This window comes from Calcarisporiella thermophila (assembly GCF_041956535.1).
Source record: "Calcarisporiella thermophila strain CBS 279.70 unplaced genomic scaffold VTP21scaffold_14, whole genome shotgun sequence".
Taxonomy (NCBI): domain Eukaryota; kingdom Fungi; phylum Calcarisporiellomycota; class Calcarisporiellomycetes; order Calcarisporiellales; family Calcarisporiellaceae; genus Calcarisporiella; species Calcarisporiella thermophila.
This window is the reverse complement of record NW_027192204.1, coordinates 174,225-200,917: the sequence shown is the minus strand read 5'-3', so window position 1 is coordinate 200,917 and position 26,693 is coordinate 174,225. Positions and strand designations below refer to the sequence as shown.

General features: G+C 44.1%; 11 protein-coding genes across 11 annotated transcripts; 5 read left to right on the top strand and 6 right to left on the bottom strand.

Moving 5' to 3' along the window:
* Window positions 1-576: 576 nt before the first annotated feature.
* Window positions 577-2,397, top strand: VTP21DRAFT_2356 (uncharacterized protein; the record flags this gene model as incomplete). The annotated part of the gene is made up of 5 exons (XM_069392540.1): window positions 577-651; window positions 745-1,112; window positions 1,190-1,524; window positions 1,591-1,940; window positions 2,026-2,397. 5 exons carry the CDS (start codon window positions 577-579, stop codon window positions 2,395-2,397), a joined length of 1,500 nt encoding a protein of 499 aa, XP_069250245.1.
* Window positions 2,398-2,945: 548 nt separating this feature from the next.
* VTP21DRAFT_2355 (uncharacterized protein) lies at window positions 2,946-7,390 on the top strand (the record flags this gene model as incomplete). The annotated part of the gene is made up of 5 exons (XM_069392539.1): window positions 2,946-3,480; window positions 3,552-4,327; window positions 4,403-6,280; window positions 6,354-6,984; window positions 7,059-7,390. The coding sequence occupies 5 exons, from the start codon at window positions 2,946-2,948 to the stop codon at window positions 7,388-7,390; spliced, it is 4,152 nt and encodes a 1,383-aa protein (XP_069250244.1).
* Window positions 7,391-7,777: 387 nt separating this feature from the next.
* Window positions 7,778-9,300, top strand: VTP21DRAFT_2354 (uncharacterized protein; the record flags this gene model as incomplete). The annotated part of the gene is made up of 7 exons (XM_069392538.1): window positions 7,778-7,949; window positions 8,039-8,202; window positions 8,276-8,402; window positions 8,476-8,578; window positions 8,650-8,715; window positions 8,779-9,032; window positions 9,128-9,300. 7 exons carry the CDS (start codon window positions 7,778-7,780, stop codon window positions 9,298-9,300), a joined length of 1,059 nt encoding a protein of 352 aa, XP_069250243.1.
* A 640-nt stretch (window positions 9,301-9,940) lies between these two features.
* VTP21DRAFT_2353 (uncharacterized protein) lies at window positions 9,941-10,197 on the bottom strand (the record flags this gene model as incomplete). The annotated part of the gene is made up of 2 exons (XM_069392537.1): window positions 9,941-10,113; window positions 10,164-10,197. The coding sequence occupies 2 exons, from the start codon at window positions 10,195-10,197 to the stop codon at window positions 9,941-9,943; spliced, it is 207 nt and encodes a 68-aa protein (XP_069250242.1).
* Window positions 10,198-10,253: 56 nt separating this feature from the next.
* VTP21DRAFT_2352 (uncharacterized protein) lies at window positions 10,254-11,153 on the top strand (the record flags this gene model as incomplete). The annotated part of the gene is made up of 1 exon (XM_069392536.1): window positions 10,254-11,153. One exon carries the CDS (start codon window positions 10,254-10,256, stop codon window positions 11,151-11,153), a length of 900 nt encoding a protein of 299 aa, XP_069250241.1.
* A 477-nt stretch (window positions 11,154-11,630) lies between these two features.
* Window positions 11,631-12,497, bottom strand: VTP21DRAFT_2351 (uncharacterized protein; the record flags this gene model as incomplete). The annotated part of the gene is made up of 3 exons (XM_069392535.1): window positions 11,631-11,691; window positions 11,766-12,237; window positions 12,311-12,497. 3 exons carry the CDS (start codon window positions 12,495-12,497, stop codon window positions 11,631-11,633), a joined length of 720 nt encoding a protein of 239 aa, XP_069250240.1.
* Window positions 12,498-13,306: 809 nt separating this feature from the next.
* On the bottom strand, window positions 13,307-17,145 carry VTP21DRAFT_2350 (uncharacterized protein; the record flags this gene model as incomplete). Its single annotated transcript, XM_069392534.1, has 2 exons — window positions 13,307-14,568; window positions 14,643-17,145. The coding sequence occupies 2 exons, from the start codon at window positions 17,143-17,145 to the stop codon at window positions 13,307-13,309; spliced, it is 3,765 nt and encodes a 1,254-aa protein (XP_069250239.1).
* A 617-nt stretch (window positions 17,146-17,762) lies between these two features.
* Window positions 17,763-18,929, bottom strand: VTP21DRAFT_2349 (uncharacterized protein; the record flags this gene model as incomplete). The annotated part of the gene is made up of 2 exons (XM_069392532.1): window positions 17,763-18,362; window positions 18,435-18,929. 2 exons carry the CDS (start codon window positions 18,927-18,929, stop codon window positions 17,763-17,765), a joined length of 1,095 nt encoding a protein of 364 aa, XP_069250238.1.
* Window positions 18,930-19,584: 655 nt separating this feature from the next.
* On the bottom strand, window positions 19,585-20,510 carry VTP21DRAFT_2348 (uncharacterized protein; the record flags this gene model as incomplete). The annotated part of the gene is made up of 2 exons (XM_069392531.1): window positions 19,585-20,387; window positions 20,450-20,510. The coding sequence occupies 2 exons, from the start codon at window positions 20,508-20,510 to the stop codon at window positions 19,585-19,587; spliced, it is 864 nt and encodes a 287-aa protein (XP_069250237.1).
* A 1,258-nt stretch (window positions 20,511-21,768) lies between these two features.
* On the bottom strand, window positions 21,769-25,022 carry VTP21DRAFT_2347 (uncharacterized protein; the record flags this gene model as incomplete). The annotated part of the gene is made up of 8 exons (XM_069392530.1): window positions 21,769-22,302; window positions 22,365-22,949; window positions 23,017-23,160; window positions 23,225-23,434; window positions 23,500-23,883; window positions 23,944-24,136; window positions 24,212-24,308; window positions 24,371-25,022. 8 exons carry the CDS (start codon window positions 25,020-25,022, stop codon window positions 21,769-21,771), a joined length of 2,799 nt encoding a protein of 932 aa, XP_069250236.1.
* Window positions 25,023-25,529: 507 nt separating this feature from the next.
* Window positions 25,530-26,235, top strand: VTP21DRAFT_2346 (uncharacterized protein; the record flags this gene model as incomplete). Its single annotated transcript, XM_069392529.1, has 3 exons — window positions 25,530-25,766; window positions 25,836-26,159; window positions 26,221-26,235. 3 exons carry the CDS (start codon window positions 25,530-25,532, stop codon window positions 26,233-26,235), a joined length of 576 nt encoding a protein of 191 aa, XP_069250235.1.
* Window positions 26,236-26,693: the final 458 nt, after the last annotated feature.

The following is a 26,693-nucleotide window of genomic DNA, read 5'->3' as shown; positions in this document are numbered from 1 at the left end:
GAGTCATTACATAAAAACAAGGCTATCGGCTGACACGGTTGTATTTCCGTGCTATCCTGTTTTTCGAATCAACTTGAATTGTTTTAACCAACTTCCCTTTGCATGGAAAGAGGTCTCGACCCCACCTTATTCTCTGTCTCACCCCCATTCCTCTTAAAGGACAACTCTTTTGTCACTCTTGGGTCACGAGACGATCTTCCTATCATTGTTGTTTTCTTCGTTTGAGAAACAGGCAAACATTGCCACACATATGAAAGAGCACCCCCCTTCTCTTTTATGCTATGGGGTCAATGCATGCGGGCTGCCCCCTGGAAGTCGATACTTGCACTCGGTATATTAGGCGGTTAGTGATTCTGCAGTTGAGATCCGCATGGGATCAGAGCACCCAATCTGGAAAATGATAATCTAATTTGAATGAGTGTAGCGAAATACAGGGCTTACCTAACCTACTCAGATCGTTTCTTTATCGCAATTAACTTTGTGCGATCGATATTTACCTCCTTGTATTTCCTACTCAAACCCTATTTCTAGGCCCGCGGACATGACACAGTCCTTTACTATAGAAGATTGTTGAGAATGCAGCGGCCAGGTGGTCGCCAATATTTACGCAGTAGAGTTCATAAACTCGTTCCGCTGCAGCAATATATAAAGGTACCAACCATTGCCTCCCTCGTCTACCCCTAGCCTCCTGCCCCACGCGACACTCAATTTCTCTCCCCTTCCACTCCAAACACAAAAATGAAGTACTTCACCCTGCTGGCGACCGCAGTCGTGGCACTGGCCGCACAGGCTCAGGCCAAACGAAACATCGTTGGGTATTTCCCGAACTGGCTTTATGCCAAATTCCCTATCGAGCAGATCCCATACGACAAATACACGCACATCAACTATGCTTTTGCAGTGCTAAACAAAGACGACTACACGCCCTATTTCACGGATGACTGGGCGGTCGAAAGCAAACTTCCCAGCATAGTACAGAAAGCTCACGCTGCCAACACCAAAGTGTATCTCTCCATTGGCGGCTGGACCGGCTGCATCAAATTCAGTCCCATGGTGAAGTCGGCGCAATCTCGCAAGAAATTTATTGATTGGAATATCAATTTTATCAAAAAGTAAGCTGTCTCTCAGCTCTCTGTGTTCCTACCATCCTTCGCTGACTAGCTGATAATACGCTCTTTTTTCTGGGAAGATATGGCACAGATGGCGTGGACATTGATTGGGAATATCCCGGTAGAGAGGGCGCGGCATGCAACGAAGTGGATAAAGAAAATGACTCGAAGAACTTCTTGGTCCTACTTCAGGAGCTGCGCAAAGCCCTCGACACCGAATTCCCCGACAAGAGAAAGGATATTACTATGGCCGTCCGGGTTCAACCCTTCGATGGCCCCAATGGGCCAATGAAAGACGTGTCCCAGTACGCAAAAGTCGTCGATATGTTTAACATCATGGCCTATGATATCAATGGCGCGTGGGCGCCCATTACTGGTCATCATGCTCCCTTCGACTTTGAGCCCGGAAAAGCCGGTGAGAAGTAGCGCTAGGCTCATTTCTATGCTCTCCACTCATCTGTAGGTCATCATATTCCTTTAGCTCCATTCTCATATACGCAAGGAATTCATGATTGGACCGCCGCAGGAGTCCCACCCGCGAAGATCAACGCCGGCCTTCCCTTCTACGGACGTTCTATCCAAGCACTACAGGACATGACATGTGATAACCAGTATGTGCCCGCTAAGACAGGTGCGCCCAAAGGAGATAACGAGGATGCATACTGGCAAGATCCTTTTTGTGGTAAGGAGCCCGGAGGTGTTTCAGGCATTTGGAAATGGAAGAATCTTCGTTCCCAAGGTGTTCTTGCCACGCCCACCACTGCTGGGGACGCCAATTATATTCGGTGCTTTGATCAGAAAACCAAGACTCCCTGGCTCTTTAACAAGCAGGTAATGTGAAGATTTCCGATGGCTTTTGAATATAGTTAGGACATACTTGCGTTTCTACAACTTATATGATGTGCTTTTCTCTCAGACCAAAGTCTACATTTCATACGACGACCCGGTCTCTCTCCAAAACAAAGTCAACTACGCACTATGCAAAGGCTTGGGTGGAGTGATGGTGTGGGATATCTCAAATGACTACTACAACGGAAAATTCGAACTCCTGGACTCTATCCAAGGGATCCATGGTGCTAAACCTTCCAGCTGCAATTTTAGCTCAGCTCTAAAAGCCATTGTAGCAGGGGAGGACTCACAGGAGGAAAAAGACTCAGCCGAGCCTTCGAGTGATCAGAAAGAGGTAGCAGAAAACAAGACTAAGGAGGCTAAGAAGCTGGAGAACAAGAAAAAGGGAGATGCGGCTGTAAAGGCTAGGAGAAAGAGAAGGAATTATGCTGGACTTTAATCTATAATATAAATTACATATTTTAATGGTGAACTTTCGAGTTGATATACTTCTAAATATCTACACACAATGTTTTGGCTAGTGTACTATTATGTCCAAAATAAATCTTACAATAATCGTTGACTGGAATAATAGAGTCTTCGTTTTATTTTTATCATAATCTTGTTTATTAGCAATGCTGTTATGTTGTTATGGCAGAAAATAACGCCCGAAGGCGAAAAAGTACATCTATTGCCGGAGAAAGCACACTAATGGTCGGAGCCGGCCATTACTTAACGGCAACTAATAGGTCTATCTCGCTTTTGTACTTTGGCGTAGAACCAACAGCACGTCATCTTATTCAATCCACGGTGTCGCCAAGGCAACAATGTTGAGGAGAGAGCCCCTTCGAACCAATACCGCTTCAGATTGGAGCCAACCTAACAGATTACTTTTTCTGATGACGAAAACCTTAAATTACTCTTCAACGACCGTATTAAAACCGTGGTTTACGCCACACCTCTTTCTCCCTTGGCTTACGCGGTTAGGCAATCGCTGTGGATTTAAAAATGACCGATTCACAAGAGGATACCCATGCTGAGGCGACAGCGGCTGTGGAGCAGAGCGCGGCCGGTGCTGTAGCTGTGCACAAGTTTGATCCTGACTCCACTCCCTCTGAGAAGGCTAAGCAGTTGAATCAGGATAAATTGACGGTTGATTCGGGGCAGTCAAGGGGAGGTGTGGAGATGCATACAGAATTATCCTCGCAAAATTTAGAGGATGTAAGCAGGATTCTTGCTGATGCATCTCAAGTGCCTCCCGCCCCCTTACCTGCCGCGCAAAAGCCGGAGAAAACAGACCAGCTCATTGAGGCTGAGAAGAAGCTGGCGCGGATTGGGTGGAAAAGCATGGTTGATGGTGTCATGTCCTCTGATGATCCCTCCGCATACCGCAAACAGTACCTGAAGCAACTAACAAGAGAAGTCTACTACACGCATCTATTTGAAAATGGCGCTTTAATTATAGGGGCAGTGTTGGCGACTCATTTCTTGGTACGGTTTGGGGGAGGCGTGTTTGCTTGTATTGCGGTTGCCACCTTTTGCTGTAATTATTCGCTCTAAATTTCTTTTTTCCAGGTGCATATACAAAGACTGAACTTTTTTTTTGCCAACTAGTCGCATGCTACTCTGTACATATGAAGCGCGTCCGACGTAACGCCGGGGATGATATTGCCCGCGAAATCACCAAAGAATCACTCGAGTCGAATACTGAGAGTGCTGAGTGGCTTAATGCGTTCTTGGATCGATTTTGGCTTATTTATGAGCCTGTTCTTTCTGCTACCATTGTGTCGGTTGTTGACCAAGTTCTGGCGGATTCTGCACCCGGATTCATCGACTCACTGCGCTTGTCAACCTTTACGCTTGGAACGCGTGCGCCCTACATCGAGAAAGTGAAAACGTACCCTAACTCTAGTGCTGAGGAGGCGGTGATGGATTGGAAAATCAGCTTCTCACCCCACCAATCTAAAGCTTCATCAAAAGGCCACGCAAACCGCATTGACCCCAAGATCGTTTTGACCGTCCGTGTGGGCAAAGGAATGGTTGGAGCTGGAATGCCCATTCTGGTAGAGAACATGTCATTTTCCGGCAATGCAAAAGTAACACTACGCTTCTCCGAAAATTTTCCTCATATCAAGTCATTTGGTTTGAGCTTTGAGGCACCTCCTGTGATTGACTTCAAGCTCAAGCCGATTGGAGGCGAGACCTTTGGTTTCGACATCGCAAACATGCCCGGGTTAGCAACTTTTATTGACCAACAGCTGCATGCCACATTAGGCCCAATGATGTACGCTCCCAATGTGTTTACGGTCGATCTGGAATCTTTGTTCAATCCGGCAATGCCAGCTGACAGCGCTCACGGCGTTCTCCAAGTCACATTGTACAGTGCTCAGGTGAGTGCCAATTTAAAGGAGCCGCTTTATTTTTTCAGTTAACTCGAATATCCCCCTTCTCCCCTTTTTTTCTAGCGTCTTCGCAACTCGGAGTTATTTGGTAAATCTGACCCCTATGTGCGTTTCTTCATTGGTACCAAGGAGCTGGGCCGTACAGCACACAAGGAAGACACGACGAGCCCACGTTGGGATGAAACACATTTCTTCTTGTTAAGCGCAGTGGACGCACCTCTTAATTTCGAGGTGATGGACTATAATCCCAACTTCAAAGATTATCATATGGGGACCGCCCAATTCGATCTCACAACCCTTGAAGATTCACCTATCCAAGAAAATCTAACTCTCTGCGTGAATCATGAAGGAAAGCCAGCTGGTGAATTAAAGGCGGATCTAATATATTATCCCGTGTTTACTCCTCGCAAACTCGATGACGGAACTTTGGAGCAGCCGCCTCCCTCTAATACGGGTGTGTTGCGTTTCACGCTTCATCAGGCGAAACATCTTGATGCATCGCGTTCCATGGTTGGCAAGTGGAGTCCATATGCAGTGGTACGCGTGAATGGGATGGAGAAGTGCCGCACTAAGATTCGCAAGCGTACCAACGACCCCACTTGGGAGCACTCTTTTGAGATGTTAGTGTTGGACCGCAGGAATACGCATCTCAGCTTAATACTGAAGGATGATCGAGGATTTGCGGAGGATCCTGTCATTGGGCAATGGAATGAAGGGCTTATGAAATTGATTGAGAGTGGAGGGGGCTGGATGCGACTGGAAGATAACGGAGGGGAGGTACGCGTGAGCGCGACGTGGAGGCCTGTAAGTCTGAATCCTGAAATGGCGATGAATACGGGAGGCACCCTGGGGCCTCCGATTGGAGTGGTGCGATTCAAGATACTAAGTGCCCGAGAGCTGAGAAACGTTGAGGCAGCTTCCGGGGGCAAATCCGATCCATATGCGAGAATTGTTTCAGGGAAAGCAATCCGTGCTCGTACGAAGCATATTGACGACGAATTGAACCCAGAGTGGCATGAGATACTATATGTCCCCGTGTATAGTGCTCGTGAAGGGTTACGCATTGAGGTGATGGATTATCAGAGAATGTCGAAAGATCGCAGCTTGGGTGTGACGGATGTTGATTTAAGAGAGTTGATTGTGGTGGAGGAGGTAAAGCCAGTAGGGAATGGCGAAGAAACTGAGGGGGAAAATAAAAAGCAGTTGGTTTACAAGCAAGGGAAGACGGTTGATAAATGGGCAGGATTGTCATCGCTACGAAGTGGATCCGTGAAGGGTGAGATACATTATGAAGCAAGCTTTTTCCCGGCGCTCACGCCAAAGGAGAGTGAGCAGGATGGAGATAACGTAGAGGAGGCACTCAAACACCAATCCGGACTGTTATTGGTTACGATTCACGAGGTGAAAACGGTAAACCGAGTGCATGCACACTGCGACCTTACTGCCGACTCGCTGTTCCCTCAGTTTTCGACTCAGAAGCTCAAGGGTCAAGTCCTTAGATTCCGCCAAACTGGTGCGGTTTTTGTGAAGGAGTTAGATTTTGCAACCATTCGATTACGGTTACGTCAACATGCTGACGAGGAGCAGAAACGGGATAACACGTTTGCAGTGTGGGAGACAAAGGTCCTGGATGCGGTACGCACGCTCAAGGACGAAGAGGGGGTATGGGTGCCATTTAAGCAATCGGACGCAAACTTATTGGTCACGGTCAAGTATCTCCCGGTGCCCGATGTAGTGCTGGAGCCTGAGGAGCGTATGGAAAACCAAGGGCAATTGCAGGTGACGCTGATTAACTGTAGAGGGCTGTTGGCTGCGGATCGGTCCGGCACAAGCGATCCATTTGTCACTTTCACACTAAACGGAGAGCGAGTGTTTAAGTCGGAGCCCATGAAAAAAACGCTGGATCCGGATTTTGCAAAGACGTCCTTTACAATTGAAGTGGTGCGAACCCTTATTACAGAATCTTCCATTACAAATATAACACAAGCTAATCATTTTCTCTTCTCAATATTAGCCCTCACGCATGCGGGCCAACTTTGTTGCCGAAGTGTTCGATTGGAATCGTGTCGGACAACCGAAATCCCTTGGCACTGCCAGCATTGAGCTGGGCTCTCTGGAGCCTTTTTCGAGCCATACCAAAGACTACGCGCTTTCTACCCAGGGAACTGTGCGCATCCGCTTGCTCTTTACTCCTGAGCGTCTAGTATACCGCGGAGAGCCTACTGCAACTTTCTCTGCTACCGCTACACGGGCTTTAACCAGTGCGCCGACAATGGCTTTATCTGGTGCAAAGAATCTAGTAGGATCCGGAATCGGCCTTATACGTAGGGACAAGCAACGAGATCCAATGGCCGAGATGGTTCCGGCAAGAACTGCCCCAGCTCCACCAATTCCAGTCAAAGAATCAACGTCCCCTGAACATGTCACCCCACAGGATATCCCACCGCCGCCACCACCATCTGATTCCAAACCATACGCTGAGCCCGATGTTGTTCCCCTCCATGCCGCTCCTCCCAATATCGCCCCCAACCTCTCTCAGTATCCATCGGCAAATTCCTCGCAGCTTCCACCTCCTTATCCCTCTAAGGAAACTGCCATTGCCGCTTCTTCTGGTGTGTTGACTGTGACGCTCGTCGAGGCAAAAGGCAAGTGTTTCTCAAAGATATTTCATCTTAACCGTTATTTGACTGAGTATATTTTTACAAACACTATTCTGCAGATCTGATTGGAGCAGACCGAAATGGCTTTAGTGATCCATATGTAAAGGTTTCGCTCGACAAGAAGCCCGTGTATAAGTCTAAACATATCAAGAAAACCCTTGTGCCTCGGTGGAATGAAGACTTCAAAGTCAACATCAACTCGGCAAATAGCATTCTCGACTTCCACTTGAAAGATCACAATACTCTTGGATCTGATGAGCCGATTGGGGAATGCGAGCTCAAGGTCTTCGAACTCGTTGGACCCGCGCGGCCAGTTGCCGACACCTGGATACCTTTGAAGAATGGAGGAGAAGGCAAGATTCGCGTTCGGTTGGAGTTCAAGGCCAACTGATTTGTAATGTGCATGATATATTTGCTGTTTTGTTACATACACGCATTTTTTTCCCATTAAGTTTATGAGAGTATAATTCAACGTCTTATAATTCTATGTTCGACTCTTCCTCTTAGCCTTTGGATTATACATTATATTCTAGTGAAACAATGTGATTTTTAATAATTACCACTTTGTCTTATATTTTGTTTACACTAAGCCACAAATTGGAGCTTCGCTTTGCTTTCAAGTCCCGCAAGGAATCTCTCGGTTTATACAAGATCCATTCTCGAATTTCTCAACTATAGATTCGTCACTAGAGCTTTGCTTGAAGAAAATAGTTTGGTTTCGTTTTTCTGTAGAAAGAGTATTTGTTACATTATTTGAATTCAATCTCACACCATCACAATGGCGGATTCGCAAGATCGGCGTGCATCCGAGGATCGGCCCCCGAAGAAAGCGAAGATCGATGAAGGAGAAAAGAAGCCAAATTATGAACTCAAATACACCCTCGTTGGACACCGAATGCCAGTTTCTTCTGTGAAATTTTCGCCCGATGGAAAGTGGCTGGCCAGTTCGTGTAGGTTTTAGCTTCTTATATCTATTCCTATGAATGTGTATGCATGTGAATTCGACTGGATAGCTGATTGAATTTGCTTGCAATTTTAGCGTCTGATAAAACGGTGAAGATTTGGAATGCCCTCGATGGTAAATTTGAACAAACTCTCGAGGGTCACTCGCAAGGTATTTCAGATGTAGCATGGGCATCGGATTCGCTATATTTATGCTCTGCATCTGATGATAAAACGATACGAATCTGGAGTTTGAATACAGTAGGTTTTATGTTCGCATGCCTAACGAGATTTTAAGGCAGACGATACTGAATTGCCTTTGTCGTTTTTTAAGGGTGAAACCGTCAAGACATTAAGAGGCCACACCAATTATGTCTTCTGCGTAAATTACAATCCAGCCTCGAATCTTATCGTTTCCGGCTCATTCGATGAGAGTATCAAGATATGGGATGTGCGGTCGGGTAATTGGGAGCATTTTTTTTTTACTTTGAACTTTCTCCTCAATGGTTAACTAAACAAATTACCTCGTTTTAGGCAAATGTTTGAAAACGCTTCCTGCGCATTCAGACCCGGTATGTGCAGTACATTTTAACCGAGACGGCACGATGATTGTCTCGTGCAGCTATGACGGATTAATGTAAGCCACCTAAATTGCTGCTATACATATTTCGGGTTACGATCCTATCTTATTGTAATCGATTTTCATAGCCGGATATGGGACACAGCAACTGGACAATGTCTTAAAACGCTGGTCGATGATGACAATCCGCCAGTGTTAGTATTTTTCTGTTTGTCCCGGCTTTAGACATATTCTCATTTTTCGTATCTATCAAATAGATCCTTCGTCAAATTCTCACCCAATGGCAAATACATCCTCGCATCTACGCTTGATAACACCCTTAGACTTTGGAATTATCACACAGGCAAGTGCCTGAAAACCTACACAGGGCATGAAAACAATAAGTACTGCGTATTCGCGAGCTTCTCGGTTACCAATGGAAAGTGGATAGTCAGTGGGAGCGAGGATCATAAAATCTACATTTGGAATTTACAATCAAAGGAAATTGTGCAGAAATTGGATGGCCATAAAGGTACAAATGCTTATTAGTAACCCCTTTTTATTTATAAATGGGAACTGGAGATGATGTGGGGAAACTCTAATTTTTTTAAACCTATTTTCAAACAGACACAGTGCTCTGCATAGCTTGTCATCCTACACTGAATATCATTGCCTCAGGCGCATTGGAGAAAGACAAGACGGTGAAGCTGTGGTTTGATAAGAGTGCGCCGATGCCCGACACCAACCCGACCAATGCTTCTACCGGCAACACCACAACAATCAACTCTAGTTCATCGTGAAATATATGTATTGTTTATAATAGCCTATTATCTCTTATATAATAAAATTTCGGTGGATAATTACCTCTCGCTTAACCTTGTATGACGTCTTTGCTTCCATTCTTAAATTCCCGCTTTTGCGGGGAGAATTTTCTAATAACCACTGGCTCGGGGCACGCGACCCTTTCCGTGCTTAATCTATTTATCCGGACAATGGTGACGACAATCAGTGCCAACATATGAAATACTCTGTAGTGCTGCATTTTGTTTCGTTTCAAATAAATACATATAAGAAATATTCGAATATGATACGTTTTAGATGCAGTCCCCGACCTGTTTCTTAATGTATTGATTTTATTCCTACGGCCTATAGAGAAAAATTATCCGCTTGGCATTGGGAATGAATAGAACAAGATTACTCACAAAATAAGAAAATTTACTCATCCTCCGATTTTCGGCGAACTGTTAAAAAACCTCTAAGCCTTGTATGAATACAAACTTTGGTTGGACCACCCAAAGTAATAAATTTTTTTATTAACTTTTTAACATTTTTCAAAATGAATAAAAGTGTTGGCGTGCGCTGGACCTCCTTCTCTCTCCATTCACTTTTTCTTCTGCTCTCTTCCCTCCTCTTAAATTCTACTCTGAAACTCTGCCCAATTTAATTAATTATTACTAATTTCCTATTCCATCTCCTATTGCTCAACTCTATCTTGATCTTGTACGCCTGTTTTTCTGTTGCATGGTCCCTATGATAACTATTTTCAGAGCTTAATGGTACAGACGACTGTACGTTAACTCCCTCGAGCGCGATACTATCTATTTTTTCAATGCCTATCATGCACCTATTTTCTACACCTTTACCAACTGCTAAAGTTGCACACCTTCAACACCCCAGTCAGCCTGCTTTACTTCCATTACGAATCCCACCAAAGCTGTCTTAATTAATTAACTATTTTATTAACTATTGCAAAATGACATCAACCGCCAACACCATTACTGCCTACTCTTCTCAAGAGGAGCCAAACGTTGCTGTCATGCTGGAGAAACTGCTAGCCACCTGCGTCTCACCCAAGCTCTCGCTTTTTTCCTCCCCTTCCTCGGCATCCCAATCAACACCCCCCTCTGCCACCTCACATTCCTACACACCTTCGCCTAGATCGTCTACCTCATCCTCTTTGCATTCTCCCGCGCTGCCTACTCTTGAGGAGGACTGGATGTCGCGGCCACTCTTTGATGATGTACCCATAGTTGAAGAGGTTAGAGAATCGAGCGAAGAGAAACACGATAACGAGAGTGAAGGGTTTTCCGGAGGATCTATGACCATTCCCTGGGACTCACCACAACTAGCGCAGCAAGCCGCGGTATCTCCTCTCCCCACCCCTCCATGGGGACTTGCCTCACGGTTGAATCCCAAGAATGAGAGAGAGACTAAATCCCTATTGATGGCTTCGACTACCAGAAGTCGAAAGGAGACCCGCTTACCCACCCCCCCACTTACTGGATCGTCCACGGTTTCGGGGCGTTGCTCTACCCAAAGTCCTACCTCAGTTGCGGCTACGGAAGTCAGCAAGAAGCATGAGCTTCCCTTGTCACCTGAAGATGAGCTCGCCCGCAAGCGCCAAAAGAACACCGAAGCTGCACGACGCTCTCGGTTGCGCAAGCTAATGAAAATGGAGACGCTCGAACGTCGTGTGGGTGAGCTTGAGGATGAAAAGTCTCAGCTCCTACTTCGCATTGCCGTCATGGAGAGTGAACGCCAAGCGATGGAAGCTCGCGAGGTGGAACGCGAGGATAGAGTCCGCAAACTCGAGGAGCAGCTAGAACTAGCTCATCGAGCGCTTGCCGTTAGGGTGTTATCCGGAGATTGCTAAAGAATATAAATCGGTGTTTATCCTTATAGTTTTTTTTAACCTTATATATATATTTTTGTGATATCTTTTCCTTTTATCTCTGTTCCCCAATCAACTCTAAATTTTTTAGATCCTTTAATGCATTGGCCGGAGATAGAATGTCTTTGTGTCTACCTTATTTTTCCGGCTAATCATCCAGTTGTGCTGGGCTAGAAAACTGAGATGAAAATAGAGGAAGCTAAGGATTTATCTTTTTTTGACTGTCACTTTCTATTTTTTTTATTATTTCTTGCTTACCTTTTGAGAAACCGTGTTTTCCATTTTTTTTTTTCCTCTTTGGATACTTTCAAAATGAATAACATCGTATGTAAATATAATAATTGAATATCGGGTCAAAGAGTTTTGAATTAATCAATATATTACGGTTGAAATTGCTATCGTATATTTCATATATTTTATAAACACATAAAAAAAAAATCACTAGTTCTCCTCTGTTCTTCACTTGCGAATACTGACTTTGGCCCATTGGTCTTTGATACCCATGATGGAAGTAACCGTTCTATTAGGATAGAGGTCGTTAGCTTCGCGCATACAATACAAGAATAAAAGATTAAAATCGGATATTCATTTTACCCAGCTAAACCAACTATCCCATCATCCAAGTTCACCAATTCCAAGTTAAATGCTGGAATCAGCATATCCAGTGCATCTTGCACGAACTGCTTCGAGGCCGCATTGCGATCTCTAGTGAGAGTCTGGCGCTGAACGCTGTAGTCTGCATCGACCTTCTCAAGCGAAACGGCCGCACGGTGTCGACGCTCCACCACCTGCAGATGCATCGAGGTTATGCGGTATTTGTGTGCGCTTCCAATTGCTGAGAAGATCAAACCGGCAAGCCAGAAGCGGTTGGAGAAATCGGAGTAACGCTTGACGTTTTTGAAATTATAAACCTTGGCACCATGTATCCAGAGGAGCATATCAAAGAAGAGGAATCCCGCATAACCGAGCTGACGCCCTATGGTACAGATTCGCAGGATGTCGTCTTCGAGTGAAAGAGATTTCACCGCAAGATTGAGATGTTCTACGGGTTTAGCCACCCGCATCACTGCCCGGAAACACAAAAGTAATTAACGACCAAATGTAATATAAGTGGGAAATAAGAGTCCGAGAATGCTTACGTTTACGCGTAAGGCCAATCGCATTCTTCAAGTTATTCCATCTTTCGACCTGCTCTTTCGAGCCGCCTTTGCGCAGCGAATACCACGCATAAAATCGTGCCCAATATTGGATGGCCCGATACACTTTGTCACGACCGACTGTAGTTGCTGTGTATCGGAGAAAATGCTCTACGAGTGCTTGAGACATCACGATTTGCTAAAAGTAAAGAGTGTGCTACTGATGAACGTTACGAGTGAAAAATTATTGCAATGGAAAGGTGAGAATTTCAAGACCGTCTTAAAAATGTTAGTCTATGGAGGCATGTGAAGGAATTGAACCTAAGCCACCGAAGAAATATTCCGCCATATTTAAAAATGAGATTGGGGTATATTCAGAAATTGACCCATGAAAAATTACAGTATTACTGTATGCAGAGATATTGTAATTAGATAGTATATCCAACGGAATCATGCTAACTTATTCAGCTTGCCGGTATTATAAAAGATTAAACTACCAAGCTTAGTATCAGCTCTTCTCAACATAAAAGCTTAAAAAGTCGTATTTAACGGCTCTTGGCCGGAAAACGAAAATCAGTGCCAGTCGAGTAGGGAAGAATTTAAAGCTCCCATAAATAAGTTCGGTTAAAAACATGGTGGCAGAGTGCCCTGGATAATTAGTGGTTTATTTGAAAGAAAAAAGATGCGTCCTTTAAATAAACCAGATCGGATACTGCCCAAATTCTATATTCTGATCTAAACAAAATCAAAGTCAATATGCGGCTCAAAATACCTTGAAAGCAAAATAATAATAAATTAAAGTCCTTAAGAAAACATTGAAGTGTCAAAAGTTGTGATAAAATATATTAAGGGTATTTTTCAAACAAAGAAAACATGCAAAAAAAGTCTTTCTTCCAATATCCTTCATATTGTTATATATTTTCTTACAAAGGAAAGCCAATATCTATTAAAATAGTTTAGTATATATTAAAAAATGAATATATATGAAGTATAAAGATCCTATGAATTGTTTTGTCCTCCGAAGGGAGGACGGGCTGTGTAACCACCACTGCCCACCAGTCCCAAACTATGAAGCGCAGAGGCCGTAGTCATGGCTTGATCACCCAAAGGCGAACGGGCACGCTGTCTTGCCCGCTGAGTCACGGCAAGTGCAGCAGCCAATGAGCTATTTGCGGTAGCAGAGTTCGGGGGTAATAAGTGATTTGAATGGGCACTATTTGCTTCCCCACTAGAATTTGCACGAGCTCGCGTAATCTCGAGGTGCTCAAGTGGCTCTGGCATAAAGCGTAAACCAATACGCTGTGACATTTCCTGGCGATTTTGTTGTTGCTGTTGCTGCTGCTGCTGCTGTCTCCAAGGGGCCACGGGGGTGTTTTGATCTTCAAGTGCTGTAGGGGTGGATGGAGAAGGTGGAGCAGGGAGTGGTTGACTTAATAGCTCCGTAGCAGAGGGAGGACGAGGATGCAAGGTAGGTGATGTCCCATTTCTTGAGGCCTGACGAGGTGAGCGCATCGGAGCATCAAGAAAACCAGCTCCTTCATTATTGTCTTCCCGCTTGCTTTTAGAGGAGTTTGCCAAGGCTTCACCAAATCTCTTCAGCCATCGATCCCTCACTTCTGCGGAGTCCACGCTGAACATGTAACGACGTGGAGCCTCATGCTCGCTCATTGAAAATTCAATTTGGAAAGTATGCTGCATGAAGGCCCGCTCTACCACAAGCGTCTTCATAAGCGGTGCCGGAAAGAGGGCATATCTGTGAGCATTTCTCCCAGCTTTCAGAATGAGCAGGGAAGTGCGTCCTGGAGATATTCCAGTGATAGTGAACGACTGTGAGGACGATTGCGAAAAATCGAGAACGGATGGCTTGCAATAGAGTCCTTGCCCGTGTAGCCGAATCCAAAGGCCAGCATCGGGGCGAGGAATGCTCAAAGTGATGTGCTCCGTAGCACGGCGGACGACAAGTCTTGTGGGCAATTTGGGAGGAAACATGGTGATCGCATAAATTTCGCCCACACCACCATGACCGGCCAATGCATCTTCTGCATCAACCTCTGCATCATCCCAGGCCGTCTCCATTCTCTGGTGTCGTACGGAGGAGTAGACATGTGCAAGAAATTCGCGCGGGACGGCGGCATACGGGTCCTCCCATCTGCGGAAACGCCTTACAAATATTTCAAAAGACCAGTGCCTGCGAAGATACCGATGAGGGGAGGGTGAACCAAGCTCTCCTTCAAAATCCTCTTCAGCATCCTCAGTATCGCCTAAAAATTGGCAAGAGTTTAAATGAAAAATTTCTACTAAATCTTCTATATTAACAGAGAAAATAGCCTTTTACCTTCCGGTTCACTATCTGTCGGCTCATCCATGACATACCCTGCTGGGATGCCAGGAACACTTGCATCTCCCTCGTAAACCCGCGCATTCAGCCACATCATCGAATGGAGTACCTTTAAAGTCATACCAATATTAAACCGCGCAATATCTGGATTTGCGGAATGCCATCGAGCGCAGAAAGCCTCCATAAAGTAATCCGCTGCCGCCCGATCCTGCGGCAGCCGTACAGTTAGGAGAATAAGACGCCACGCTTCATCCAATCTCAAGCCAGTAAGCTGGAAGCACTCAAAGAAAGCTTGAAGAATTTCGTGATTTTCACGCATCGATAAGTATAACCCCAGCTGAGTACGATTAAGGTCTGCAGTTTTCAGGAGAAATCTGGCTATACCTGCAGGACTTCTAGGCAAGGCCCCTTTTGAAATGAGATAGTCGATGCCAGCTTTCGCATTTGTGGAGAAACGCCGTATCGCGGCAGCAAGTGCAGGCGGCCAGCGCGTCGGCACAGAATGTTCCTCTTCAGAGTCTCGAGTTGGAATAAGAGTGATATTCGACAGTTTAACAGTTTTTTTCAGCTCAAAGGGTTCATCCATACGTGAGGCCTGCTTCTTTAAACTGCGTACTTGAGGCTTCACGATGAGTAAAACATCATTCAACAGAAAGAGATAGCGGTCTTTTACAAAATCCCGGTTGATTACTTGTAGTACGGGACCTTCACACATGCACTGGCGAGGCTTTTCATCAAGCATAGGAAATAGTCGAGTTGGAAAAGTATGAGGAGGATCAGAAGATGTTGGGATTGCGGGTAGAGGGGAGAGAGGTGGCAACGGTGATGAGGGTGGTGGTGTAGTTGTTGAATACAGAGGTTGAGCTGGTGATAGAGGTAACGAAAGCTGCGTCGGGGTCTTGGGTGTGGGCGATTTATTTGCAACATTAGCATTTCTGTTCGACTGATCAGGAATATGCAACTTTTGTTGAGATAATTGCAACCATTTGGTAACCGCCTCGGGGTCCTTCTCGTCATCAAACGTAACTTTTTTCAATTGGTCACGCAGGTTTGACAGAGAGCGAGAGCGTCTAATTTGCAAATGATTGGAATGTGTGCCCGATGGGGTTCCTTCGTGTGGGGTCCGAGAGACAGCGCTCTGTTTCAGGCTTTGTTGTCGCCGCATTTGTAAACGATCATGTAGTGGCTGATCCTGTTGTATCCAAGGCGTTGCGCGCAAATCGGGCTCTGGCCTTCCGGGTAGGATAGTAGGAGCCACTCGATCCAACAACTCATTAGGTGTCTGATTATGCTCCCGGGTGCATGAGGATGTAGAATATAGCGGGGATAATGGGATCATGTTCGGATGTAGTTCATTCTTATTTTCAATCAAGTGGTGTGTATGTAATTGATTGTCGGTGAAAGAAGATGGGGAGAGTGGAGGGAGTCTCCGAGTTTGATCAGATTCAGTAGTTCTAGAGGCAACAAAATTTGCCCCAAGCCCCTGCCTGTTTGGTAGTGGATGGTGAAGCGCAATGCCCGTCGAAATTGGCCCTTGTGAAGCATATTCGGATGTGGGGGAGTGTGCACGCGAAGATACGTTTGACGTACTATCATACTCGCGGCTATATGCATCAAACGAAGGAGATGTGGCATAAGCTGGTCGTTGGGGAGAGCGTGGGGGAATTGCAGGAATTGCAGGAGGAGATTCAGAAAGAGGCGATATAGAAGGAAGATCATACGTGTAGCGATCATCGGCCTCTCGAATTACGCGCTGAGAAATTGCATCTCCACCTCTCTCCGCACCAAGCTCAGCAATTGACTGAGGAGGTGGCTGGGACACAAGTAAATAACTACGCACTCCTTCTATCACATCGTCCGAAACTTGTCGTATTTCCCCCATACTTAAAGATCTTCGTAGAACTGGGGCACGATGCCAAGGAGGCAGTTTTTCTCTTCCATCATAATTTGGCCGAGCCTCGTAGCTGATATCAACCGAACTTTTGCCACGCTGTCCTCTATTGTTAAAGAACTCTTCTGCCTCTGCTTTGATGTGAGATTCTCGTAACTGTTTGGCAGTGCGAGGATCCCAATGCATCCCATAGTCTTCACTCACACTATACCCATGCACATCAACATTCTCACCCCCATCTTCTCCCAGGGATCTACTACTCAAATCATACTCAGCCTCATAGCGAGGTTGTGCTGCAAGCTCCGCATTCGAAAAAGGTACTGGGGGTAAAAATGGCAGTCTCACAGTAGGGTTAGAAGTGGAGATGGTTGGGTTGCGTCGCAGAGCAGGCTTCGGAGGTTCGCTTTCGGGTGGAGCACGTCGTAATAAGGCTTCATATGCTGCTTGCCGCTCCTTGTCCTCAAAGACAAGATCCTCTGGCGGAATCTCATCGTCCCTCTGGACACGAGTTCGCGTTGGCATATTACGCAACTCCCGGAGCGATTTCGCTCTCACCAATTTAGCAACCGCATCAGTGCGCTGTTGTTGAGCCCTGGCGTCGCTCGCCATTCCGGCTTGAATCACCAGTGATAAAAGGTAGTGATGTAGATCGAAGATATAAAATTCGATACTAACAAAATCAGTGACACTATAAGCTCTTACGTAAATGAGGACATGTTCATCTTCCCTTACTTTTTATCACCAAGAAATCTTCGATAATGATGTATTAGGATTCACACTATACCGTGTCGATTAGAGTACTTAAATGTCACGAGATTAGTTTAAAATTGTCATGACCTTCAGGAATAAATGACATTTTTATATTATTAATATCTTGTACATATATTGAGTGAAAGTCAACAGTGCACAAGAAGAACTGATTTACCCTTTTTTCACATTATATACTAACAAGATCGAGGGTTCGGATGGTAGTGTAACTGGTGAGGTCAGGGGAAAAACTGATCACTAGAAGAGGAAAAAGAAGATAATAAAAAAGAGGGTGTTCATTAAGAGACTGCGCCACTAAATAATAGATATTGATGTACAAACTTTAAAAAAGAAAAGTAGTCGTACAGCAATAAATGTTAATGATAGAAAATTTGTGCTAACTGTATATAAAATAAATTAGTCATGAAATAGTTGAAATAAAAACGAACAAGTATGGTTGAACCGAATAGATTCGTTGTCTACAGCGAGTTTAGATTTTCTAAAAGCCTTTGCTTCTGCTCCTCTGACATCTCCAAAGATGCCTTTCGCGCCAGGAGTTTTTCGGTCCTATATCTTTCATAGTAGACTCGATACGTCATATCTCGCAGAAGCTGTCGGTGAGAAACAAGCAATACAGCACGAACAACTGTGAAATCACAGTGGGATGGATCCAGGCAGTTTACGAAGCCCCACGCGTAGCGTCGTCCCATGTTTGTTGCACTCTCTGCCGAAATTATAGAGAAAGGGTAGAGTTGCAGCAGTTCTCTATTTTCCTCCTCTAATTCGGGGTCGGCCCATTCATCAGTCGCTATGTCTTCCTCATCAGATGCGTTGGTCTCGAATCGGAAAACAGGAAGCTCATACACCTGCTCTCGAATACAACTTTTTATGAGGTTGCTCTGGGCGATTGTAAGTGTGTCAGCCTTGGCAACTACGGGGAGAATATTCACACGCTTTCCAAGTTTATTGATGGCGCGAGCTTCGGACTCAGAAATGCCACGGTTCTGTGGATTGATAAGAAAGAGGCACACATGCACCTGCGCATCGAATGCTTTAGGATTACGGCGGATTTTCGTTTCCTAGTGATTTCATATAACGGATATTTAAATCATCCTGTGTTACTCTCGGAGTATGTATACTAGAAAGCTTACCTCAGCTAGTGTTGTATCGAACTGGGACTCAACATAGCGAACCAGTTCCAATATTTGGTGGTCCAGGCGATAATCGTTCACGAGCCCAGGCGTGTCTATAAACCGCAAATGTATCCGCTCTCCCTCTTCATTCACGTCAAATTCGTTCACTTGGAATGTCTTGGTAGGCTCAGGATAGTCCTCCACCATCATTCCGCGAATAATTTCCGAAAGCCCGCCTATTTTATCCATTTTCTCAGAATGCTCCTCTCCATCTCTTCCTCTCTTTTCCTCATCTCCATTATCGCTTCCCATCTCCATACTAATATAATTAGGATCCATCTCATTAGCTTGTGGGACGATTTGCTCCCGAGATGCACCTGAATTGTCGCTTGACAAGTTGAGTGCTTGACAGAATGTACGTATAAAGGAGGTTTTTCCAACGCCCTCGAACCCGCACACCATAACATTGAATTGGATGGCGGCATTCTTACGCCGAAGTAATCGAGGTGACATAGTTAAGAAAACGAAAACGAGAGTGAGCCAGGCACTTTTAATCGTGTCGATAATAAATACTTCCAACAAAAAGCTGGTATTATCTGTGAGTGGTTTCCAGAACTCACCACAAAACACTTAAATAATAACGAAGAAAACTAAAAATATAAAAAAAGTGGATACCTGGGAAATTGACCAGCTTGCAAATCGACCTATATGAAAATTCTCCTTACCAAATTTTGCGGTACCGGATTGGATTCTAATAATAAATTCGTTTGCCAATCATTACACTGAGAGCTCGCGTTTGTTTTACGGTGGTGGATTATGCATACTGCCAATGATACATCATCTTTTGCGTCTCTTGGCAGTCTGCGCAGGAAAACTTTTAAAAGCAACGCAAGAACCATCTTTCATATTGCCCATAATATATAAATGATCGCTGAATCTAGTCTCCGCTAAATTTCGTACCGGTGAGCCTTTGCGTAAGCTGAAAGCGTTTTTGGGCGAATGAAAGTCTCGGTTAAGCGCTTGTGCTTAAGTTGAAAAACAAATTAGGGTCTCCTAAGACATGACGACTCAATTCTAGTTTATAAAAATATGGAGTACATGTCGGGATAAAAATTAAATAGTCTTTCAGATATCAGCAATCACTCTGATATGCTCTTCTCTTACAACTCTAACAAAGAATATATCCATTTTTAACAGCCAATGCAGGCTGCACGGTATCTAATCCACCGGCAGTAAGAATAGCAGCTCTCGCCCCATGTCCGAATATACTTTCCAGCTCACCCACGTTCAAATTTACCACTGCCAAAACTTGCTTACCAACTATCCCGGCCGCATCCCCCTCACCTTCTCTCATCTCCCCTCGCCAAACTATTCCTGTATTCAATGTACCTAAATTGGATCCGAAATCTACTCGGTAGCGTAGCACCCGTGTGTATGGGTCTTGATCCATATCTTCATTGTTTGAGGAATTCATGCTAACAGCTTCGGGGCTGATCACAGTCCCAACTCGAATGTCCACGGCAGCAAACTCATCCCAAGTCAGGTCTCGATCCATCACACCTACAATCTTTTTGTGACCAAGGATTCCAACAGATATTCCATTTAAATCCTCTCTAACTTTAGTATTATAACCACTGCTTTCACTGTTGTTACTCCGCGAGAGTTCAACAAATACCGTTGTGTTCCTTTTCATCTCGGGCTCGGCGTCGACATCCTGTACACCAGTGGTAAGGCAATCTGACATTATCCTTCCGATCTGCTTCCGAGGAAAATTAATCACACTAAGAATGTGATGACCAAGAAGATCGTCGATAGTGTGATTCGTGCATAATTGGGCGGAACTGACGAGATGAGGTTTAGATTTAGGGTTGGTGGCGGCGCTCTCGGCATGAAAGGCGGGAGATAGAAGAAGATGTAGGAGATAAGATGGTACACGTGCTTTCTGGTTGGGACAAACTGATATGACTTTGGCTAGTGGAAGAAAGCCATGTCAGCTTGTGATGTAGAAAGCAGTGTGAACGTCATATTTTTACCGATAGCAAAGCCGATTTTATTAACGTCTGCAAGATTGACAAAAGCGCGTGAGGTGGCCATCTAATTGATGAGGTATACACGGAAAGAGATGGTTCTATTGCAAATGTTCTTGCTTAGGCAGACATTTATTCATTTTGACACCTAACAAGAGGAGTTTAAAAAATTCCATAAATGGCGTTTTGCTTAAAAGCTGAGCCTTCGATTAATATAAATAATTGCGGCTCCCGATATTAGGTTCCAAAGTGACCTTATCATGCAAAATAACGTTGCCTGTCGTTCTAAGATTGTAGTATTCACGCATACAAATAAGATGATCAAGTTCTAGTGCATTGCGAAATCTAAATGTTTATGAGCAAGAAAAGTAAATTTATGGAAACTATTAGCTAATGATCCCTTCGCTAAAACTGTGGGCTCTTCTTATTGAAAATAGATAATGCGCATGAAAATTATAGGCATCGAAGGGAAATCCTAAAGAATCTTGTAACTCCATCTATTCTCAAAAATATAATGAAGCTAATATTTTAGCTTTTAATTAGACTTTCAATGTCAAACGACAGATATTAGTACATGAAACTGTACAAAATTCAATCTGTGTCGTTAATCAGCTCCCCTATTGATAGTTATCCATTATATATCAGGTTGGGATGAATAGTAAACTTGAAATCCAAAAACCTTGTTAGTCATAATCTGATTTTTCAATATTGGTGAGGAATTATAGAGTGAGAGAAGAGTGTAGGTGGCGGCTAAGTCTATTTTCGTATTACTTATATCATATTTCTTACTCGTTGCTCCTTTTATAGCATTATTCAGAAACGATCCTTGCGTATTTTGAGTTGTAATTTTCAGTTTAGATAATTATAGACATTTCAGCGTCTACGCGAAGGTGAACTTTTCCAATGGGCAAAACGTCTCAATTGGAAAGAGAAGGGAGCTGTTGTTACATGGAATATGGCATAGGATTAACAATTGTGTAATTTTCTTATTTACTACCAATTGCAAAGCTTTGGTCTAATAATACATGTCCAGGTAGAGGAGTTGAATCTTTTTGAATACAGTTGTTGAATGGTTAGAATTTCTATGGGCTTAATTATAATTTGTGAAGTTCTTATTGAGCGACAATCCATCGAAGGACTGTGATTGTATCGATAATCATAGGGTTATACCAAGGTCGAATACTCCTTTATGTGTTAGCCCCTTTTATCTCCAATCATATTAAGAGTTCACTCCAGAGGTATAGATGTGAAAAGTGGGTGTATTTTCGAAATAAACAAGGTTTAATGTCAAATTAAATTCATTTTTTACTAATAGACTTTATCCTTTAAAATACGAACTCTAAATCCCAGTCATTTCCAATCAAGCACCCTGGATCCCGCAATATAAGCCGTCCAGCAGCATTTTCAAAGGCCACTACCCGCTCTGCGCCTTTCTCCTTGAGAACTATACGCACTGGGACCTTTTCCATGCCTAAAACCACTACACGCTCTACCCGAACTTTCTTCAGAGCATCCACACTTGCACTCTGACTCTTCGATAGCACTTCCTTGGGGGAAGCTCGTGCTGAGAGTTTGTTGTTGATGAAGACGAATTCTCGATCCAAGAAGTCGCCACGTTCAAAGTCAAAGGTCTCGCCATCATCAAGGTAGAGAGAACCGGACGCTTTTCCATGTGCATCAAGTGCAACCACTAAAGTGAACGGGTCAAGACGCATTGCAGTTGAGGACCGCCGGTGACGTTCTCTACGAGGGACGATATGTCCACCACGGTAGAAGACGGGGATTTGGTGCAGAGGTGCAGATACAGTATGCTCTCCATGTCCTTCGAATTTTTCGTGGGTGTAGTAATTGTACCACCGCTAACAAATTGGATATGTTTTTAATCACTCTTCTGATGCGTTCACAAGCTCGACCAACTTACCTCTTCGCCAGCGGGGAAGTAAACTTTCACATCCTCTTTTCCAGGGTCCGTCACTGGTTTTACCAGAATTGCGTCGCCGACCATATACTGGTCGTCTATTGCAAACCCAGGCTCATCTTGCGGGAAGACTACAAACATAGGCTTCACCACAGGGGTTCCATGCGTGTTGGCTCTGCGGAACAGAGTGTACCAGAATGGGAGTAGAGCATATCGCTCTCTCACCACGTCACGAATATATCCAGTGTAAGGATCACCAATAAGCCAGGGCTCGCGCCGTTTCGTATCAATGTGAGCATGTGCACGGAAGAATGGTTGGAAAGCGCCAGCTTGGTACCAGCGGACGAGCAGCTCAGACTCGGGATTGCCGAAAAAGCCTCCTACATCTGCGCCGGAGAAAGGAAGACCGGTAATTCCATTGGTAAGGATCATCGGTGTTGAAGCTTTAAGATGTTCCCAGGTTGCCATGTTATCGCCCGTCCAGATAGCACCAAAGCGTTGCGATCCCGCAAAGAAGGCTCGTGAAAGAACAAATGGGCGCTTGGGCACGGATGTTCTATTCATCAATCCATCGGCAGTCGCTGCATGCTATTGATAAGTAGATGTTAAAAAGCTATCGAGCGAATATTTGGCTTTTTGAGAATTGGATGTATACATAGAAAGTGCCAAAAACGTTGTGTAAATCACGATGCTCCCATCCGTTGTGATGAATCAAATTCTTAGGCATAGAAATCTCCGGGCCATTGAAAACTGACGGCTCATTCATATCATTCCAGATGAAGCAATATTCAGTTGTTCCCTAGAAACCAGGTAAATGGTGTAAAAAATAAAGCCTTCAACTACCTCCCGATCCCATAACATACCTTGTATTGGTCGAACTTGAACTTCGAGCTCCACCATTCTCTCGCCTTAGGGTTGGAGTAATCGACCCATTGTGATTGGCCGGGCCAACACCACCCCTCGAAATCCTTCTTTCCATCGGCCTCTTTCACGAACAAATTTAGCTCAGCTGCCTCCTTTGAGATAAAATAGTTTTCATCTTTTTTGATATGTGGATCCACAATTGTCACCAGCTAAATAAGGAAATCCAAAATAAATAAAGTGTGGAATACCAAAATAACAAACAGATTTTAATCACCTTACGGCCTTTGCCTCCGAGATGATTCTGCATAGCTACGGGGTCTGGGAATTTAGCGGCATCCCAGGTAAAATAGCGCTTTCCATCAGTATGTTCAATATCTAGCCAGATAACATCATAAGGAATATCATGCTTATCAAAGCCAGCATCAACTTCAAGCACGTCGTCCTGATTGATGTAATTCCAGCGACATTGGTGATAAGCAATTGAGAAGAGCTGTGGCATTATGGTTGTTCCGGTAAGTGAAGTGTATTGACGGAAGATGTCCTGAGGATTTGGCCCCAGAAAAACGAATGCATCCAGCACACCGGATTCAGAAATCCAGTGGGTTTGAGTAGCAGATTTTTGATTTTTGGAGAGGAACGGCAGCTTGGAGAGCAAGTTCTAAAGTAAATATATTAAATAACAAAGCAATTTGAGCACGAAAACTTATCACAGTCATACCTCTCCATTTAATTTAACTACATCAATCCAGGTTTCTGCTGCATTCATCCAAAACAGTCCAACTGTGCGTTCTTTGTTGTGCGCAATCATGAAGGGGATGGATCCATAGAGTGCCATAGGATTATCTATTTCATATTCAAAAACGTCGAGATTCCAGAGGCGATAAGGATCAGTGTATGCATTCTCCCCACCACTAATGAAAAAAAATTAAAATAAATAATATAAACCATGGTCTATTGAAAGCATAATTTTGATTTCAAAGTTTTACCGTGTCTCTTTAAGTGAAAGTCCAGTCGCATGTTCAGGTATACCATAAACATGCGAAAATCCAAGGAAGGAAATATCCAGACCAAATGATGAGGGGCCTGTTAAGAAAATAAAAGTTTTGCATATTCGCATAGGACAACAGATATATTTTATTACTTACCATTGGGTTTGGTATCAGTGCTACCTTTCCAAGTTTCTTCCCACGAGCCATCATCTTCTGCCTTTTCAGTATTTGTGTCTGCAGCACCTTCCTGCTGCATCACTAGTGGTGGTGCTTCCTTTTTGTGTCGTAGATGCTCATAGTTAAAGAACCCACGATCATTGAAACTAATAATCGGTTCATCTTTATCCAAGAAAAGCATCCGGAATGGTGCATTTTCAATAACGACTTTTAAGGATTCCCCAAATAAAACCTCTGTGTTATCTCCCTTCTTCACCAGACGAGTTTGGGTAGCATGAGAAGGCTGCTTTACGAGTACGAAATCTTTGAGTCCATCAAAGCGTGGTTTGAGTGGTTGCTTTTCTTGAACACGCAATCGAGCTGTTCGATCTTGTAAAAGGTGTAACTCGAATTCCAGTAGAATATCCGTTTGAGTATTACGTACATCTCCACGAAGAATCCCATCAGTCAGCGATAAGGATTTTGGGTCAACGACATAAGGAGATTCGCGCTCAGCGGCCAAGTCTGCGTATGCACGATTTCGCCGGCAGAAAGACGACTGCTCACAAGTTTTGAAATCTTCACGTTTCACCGCTGTAACAAAAGTTAAGAAAAGAAACAGGGCAAAAATCCAAGAGTGTAGCATGCTCATGGATCGTAATCGAAATACGACTAGATGAACAACTTAAATGAGAGAGCCGGATGCGACGCGTTTTCTTTGGAACAATATAAACTAAAAAGAGATACTAGAGAAGTAATTTCTACGGCCGATTCCTAGATTTCATTTTTTCTCGGCTATAAATTCACAGTCGCTTCCAAATTGTTGACGTCATTGATTCGAGGCGAAGGGAAGTTTGGACACTATGAGCGCGACCACGAGCAAGAAAATTGTTCCCCCTCTTCCGCTCTCAATTACTTTTTTATATTTTTGACGCTTGTGCAGAAGGAAGCCGAGTAAGTGTTGGATGAATAATAGATGAATGGATGAACGGATGAATGGATGAATGGATGGTGATTCATCAATATTATCGATGGATCGATTGTAATTTAAACGACAAAAAGCAACAACCTCCATTCTAAAATCCGACTGTTTACCGAATTTTATTTTAAACTATATTATTGAAACGTCTTTTGTCTGAACCATTTCCTTGTAATAGCCATGTCTTCAGAAATCGCTGTTGAGCAGCATCAGGCTGAGGAGAAGAAGATTGTTGAGGTTGAAGATGTCAAAGAAGAATCCGATGAAGATCTGCCCGATCTCGAGGAAAGTGAAGTCACCGGCGATATGAGCAAGATTCTGAGCCGTGGTGAGAAGAAGGCACGCAAGGCATTGGCCAAATTGGGTTTGAAGTCCATCCCTGGCATCACTCGTGTAACTCTTCGCCGCTCCAAGAACGTGAGTTTTATCCTAACGTCAATCAAAATACATTTAAATTAATTTTCGATTCAACTTATCTGTTCTTAGCTCTTGTTCGTTGTATCTCGTCCTGATGTTTTCAAATCCGCCAACAGCGAAACCTATATCGTCTTCGGCGAAGCTAAGGTCGAGGATCTCAATGCCCATGCTCAACTTGCAGCTGCTCAGCAGCTTGCTGCTAGTGAAGCGGCCAAGGCAGCAGAACAGAAGGAAACCGAGACGAAGGAAGAAGAGGCTGAGGAAGAGGAGGTTGATGAGACTGGTGTGGAGCAGAAGGACATCGAGCTTGTATGCCAGCAGGCTAATGTTTCTCGCGCCAAGGCTGTTAAAGCGCTCAAGAAGAATAATAATGACATCGTTAACGCCATTATGGTAAGACGGATTTGTTTGTCGTAGCAACTCCTCAATGCTAATTCTTCTGTCGTTGTAATAGGAGTTGACCCTCTGATTTATACGCGATACTCTACCACTAGGACTTTCTCCCTCTCTTTTCTTTGTGGAATGCTAGATACACCCTTTTCCTCGCAAGTGGAAAAAAAAAAATAAATTCTACATTACCATATATTTATCATCCGTCATCAGAATATATTTTGTCGTATTTTTCTCCTTCAATTTCACAAGATATTCGATTGCCCAAAAAAGGTGACAGATAACAACCCTGAGATCACTATTAATGAAAAAAATTTAAGATCACAAAAGGGCAAGGGGGAGCAGTGATATAAATGGGAAGGTCGAAAATACCCCGAGGAACACGATCACCAAATATGACAAGACTGACAAACATCCAAGGGAAAATATATTTGTTTTTTTAACATTGGGAATCCTCCCTGGAAAATTGAAACTGTGTTTGCAAGGAAGATCCTCCCAGGAAACAACTTGTTTGTTTATCGCAAGGTGGGTACTCCC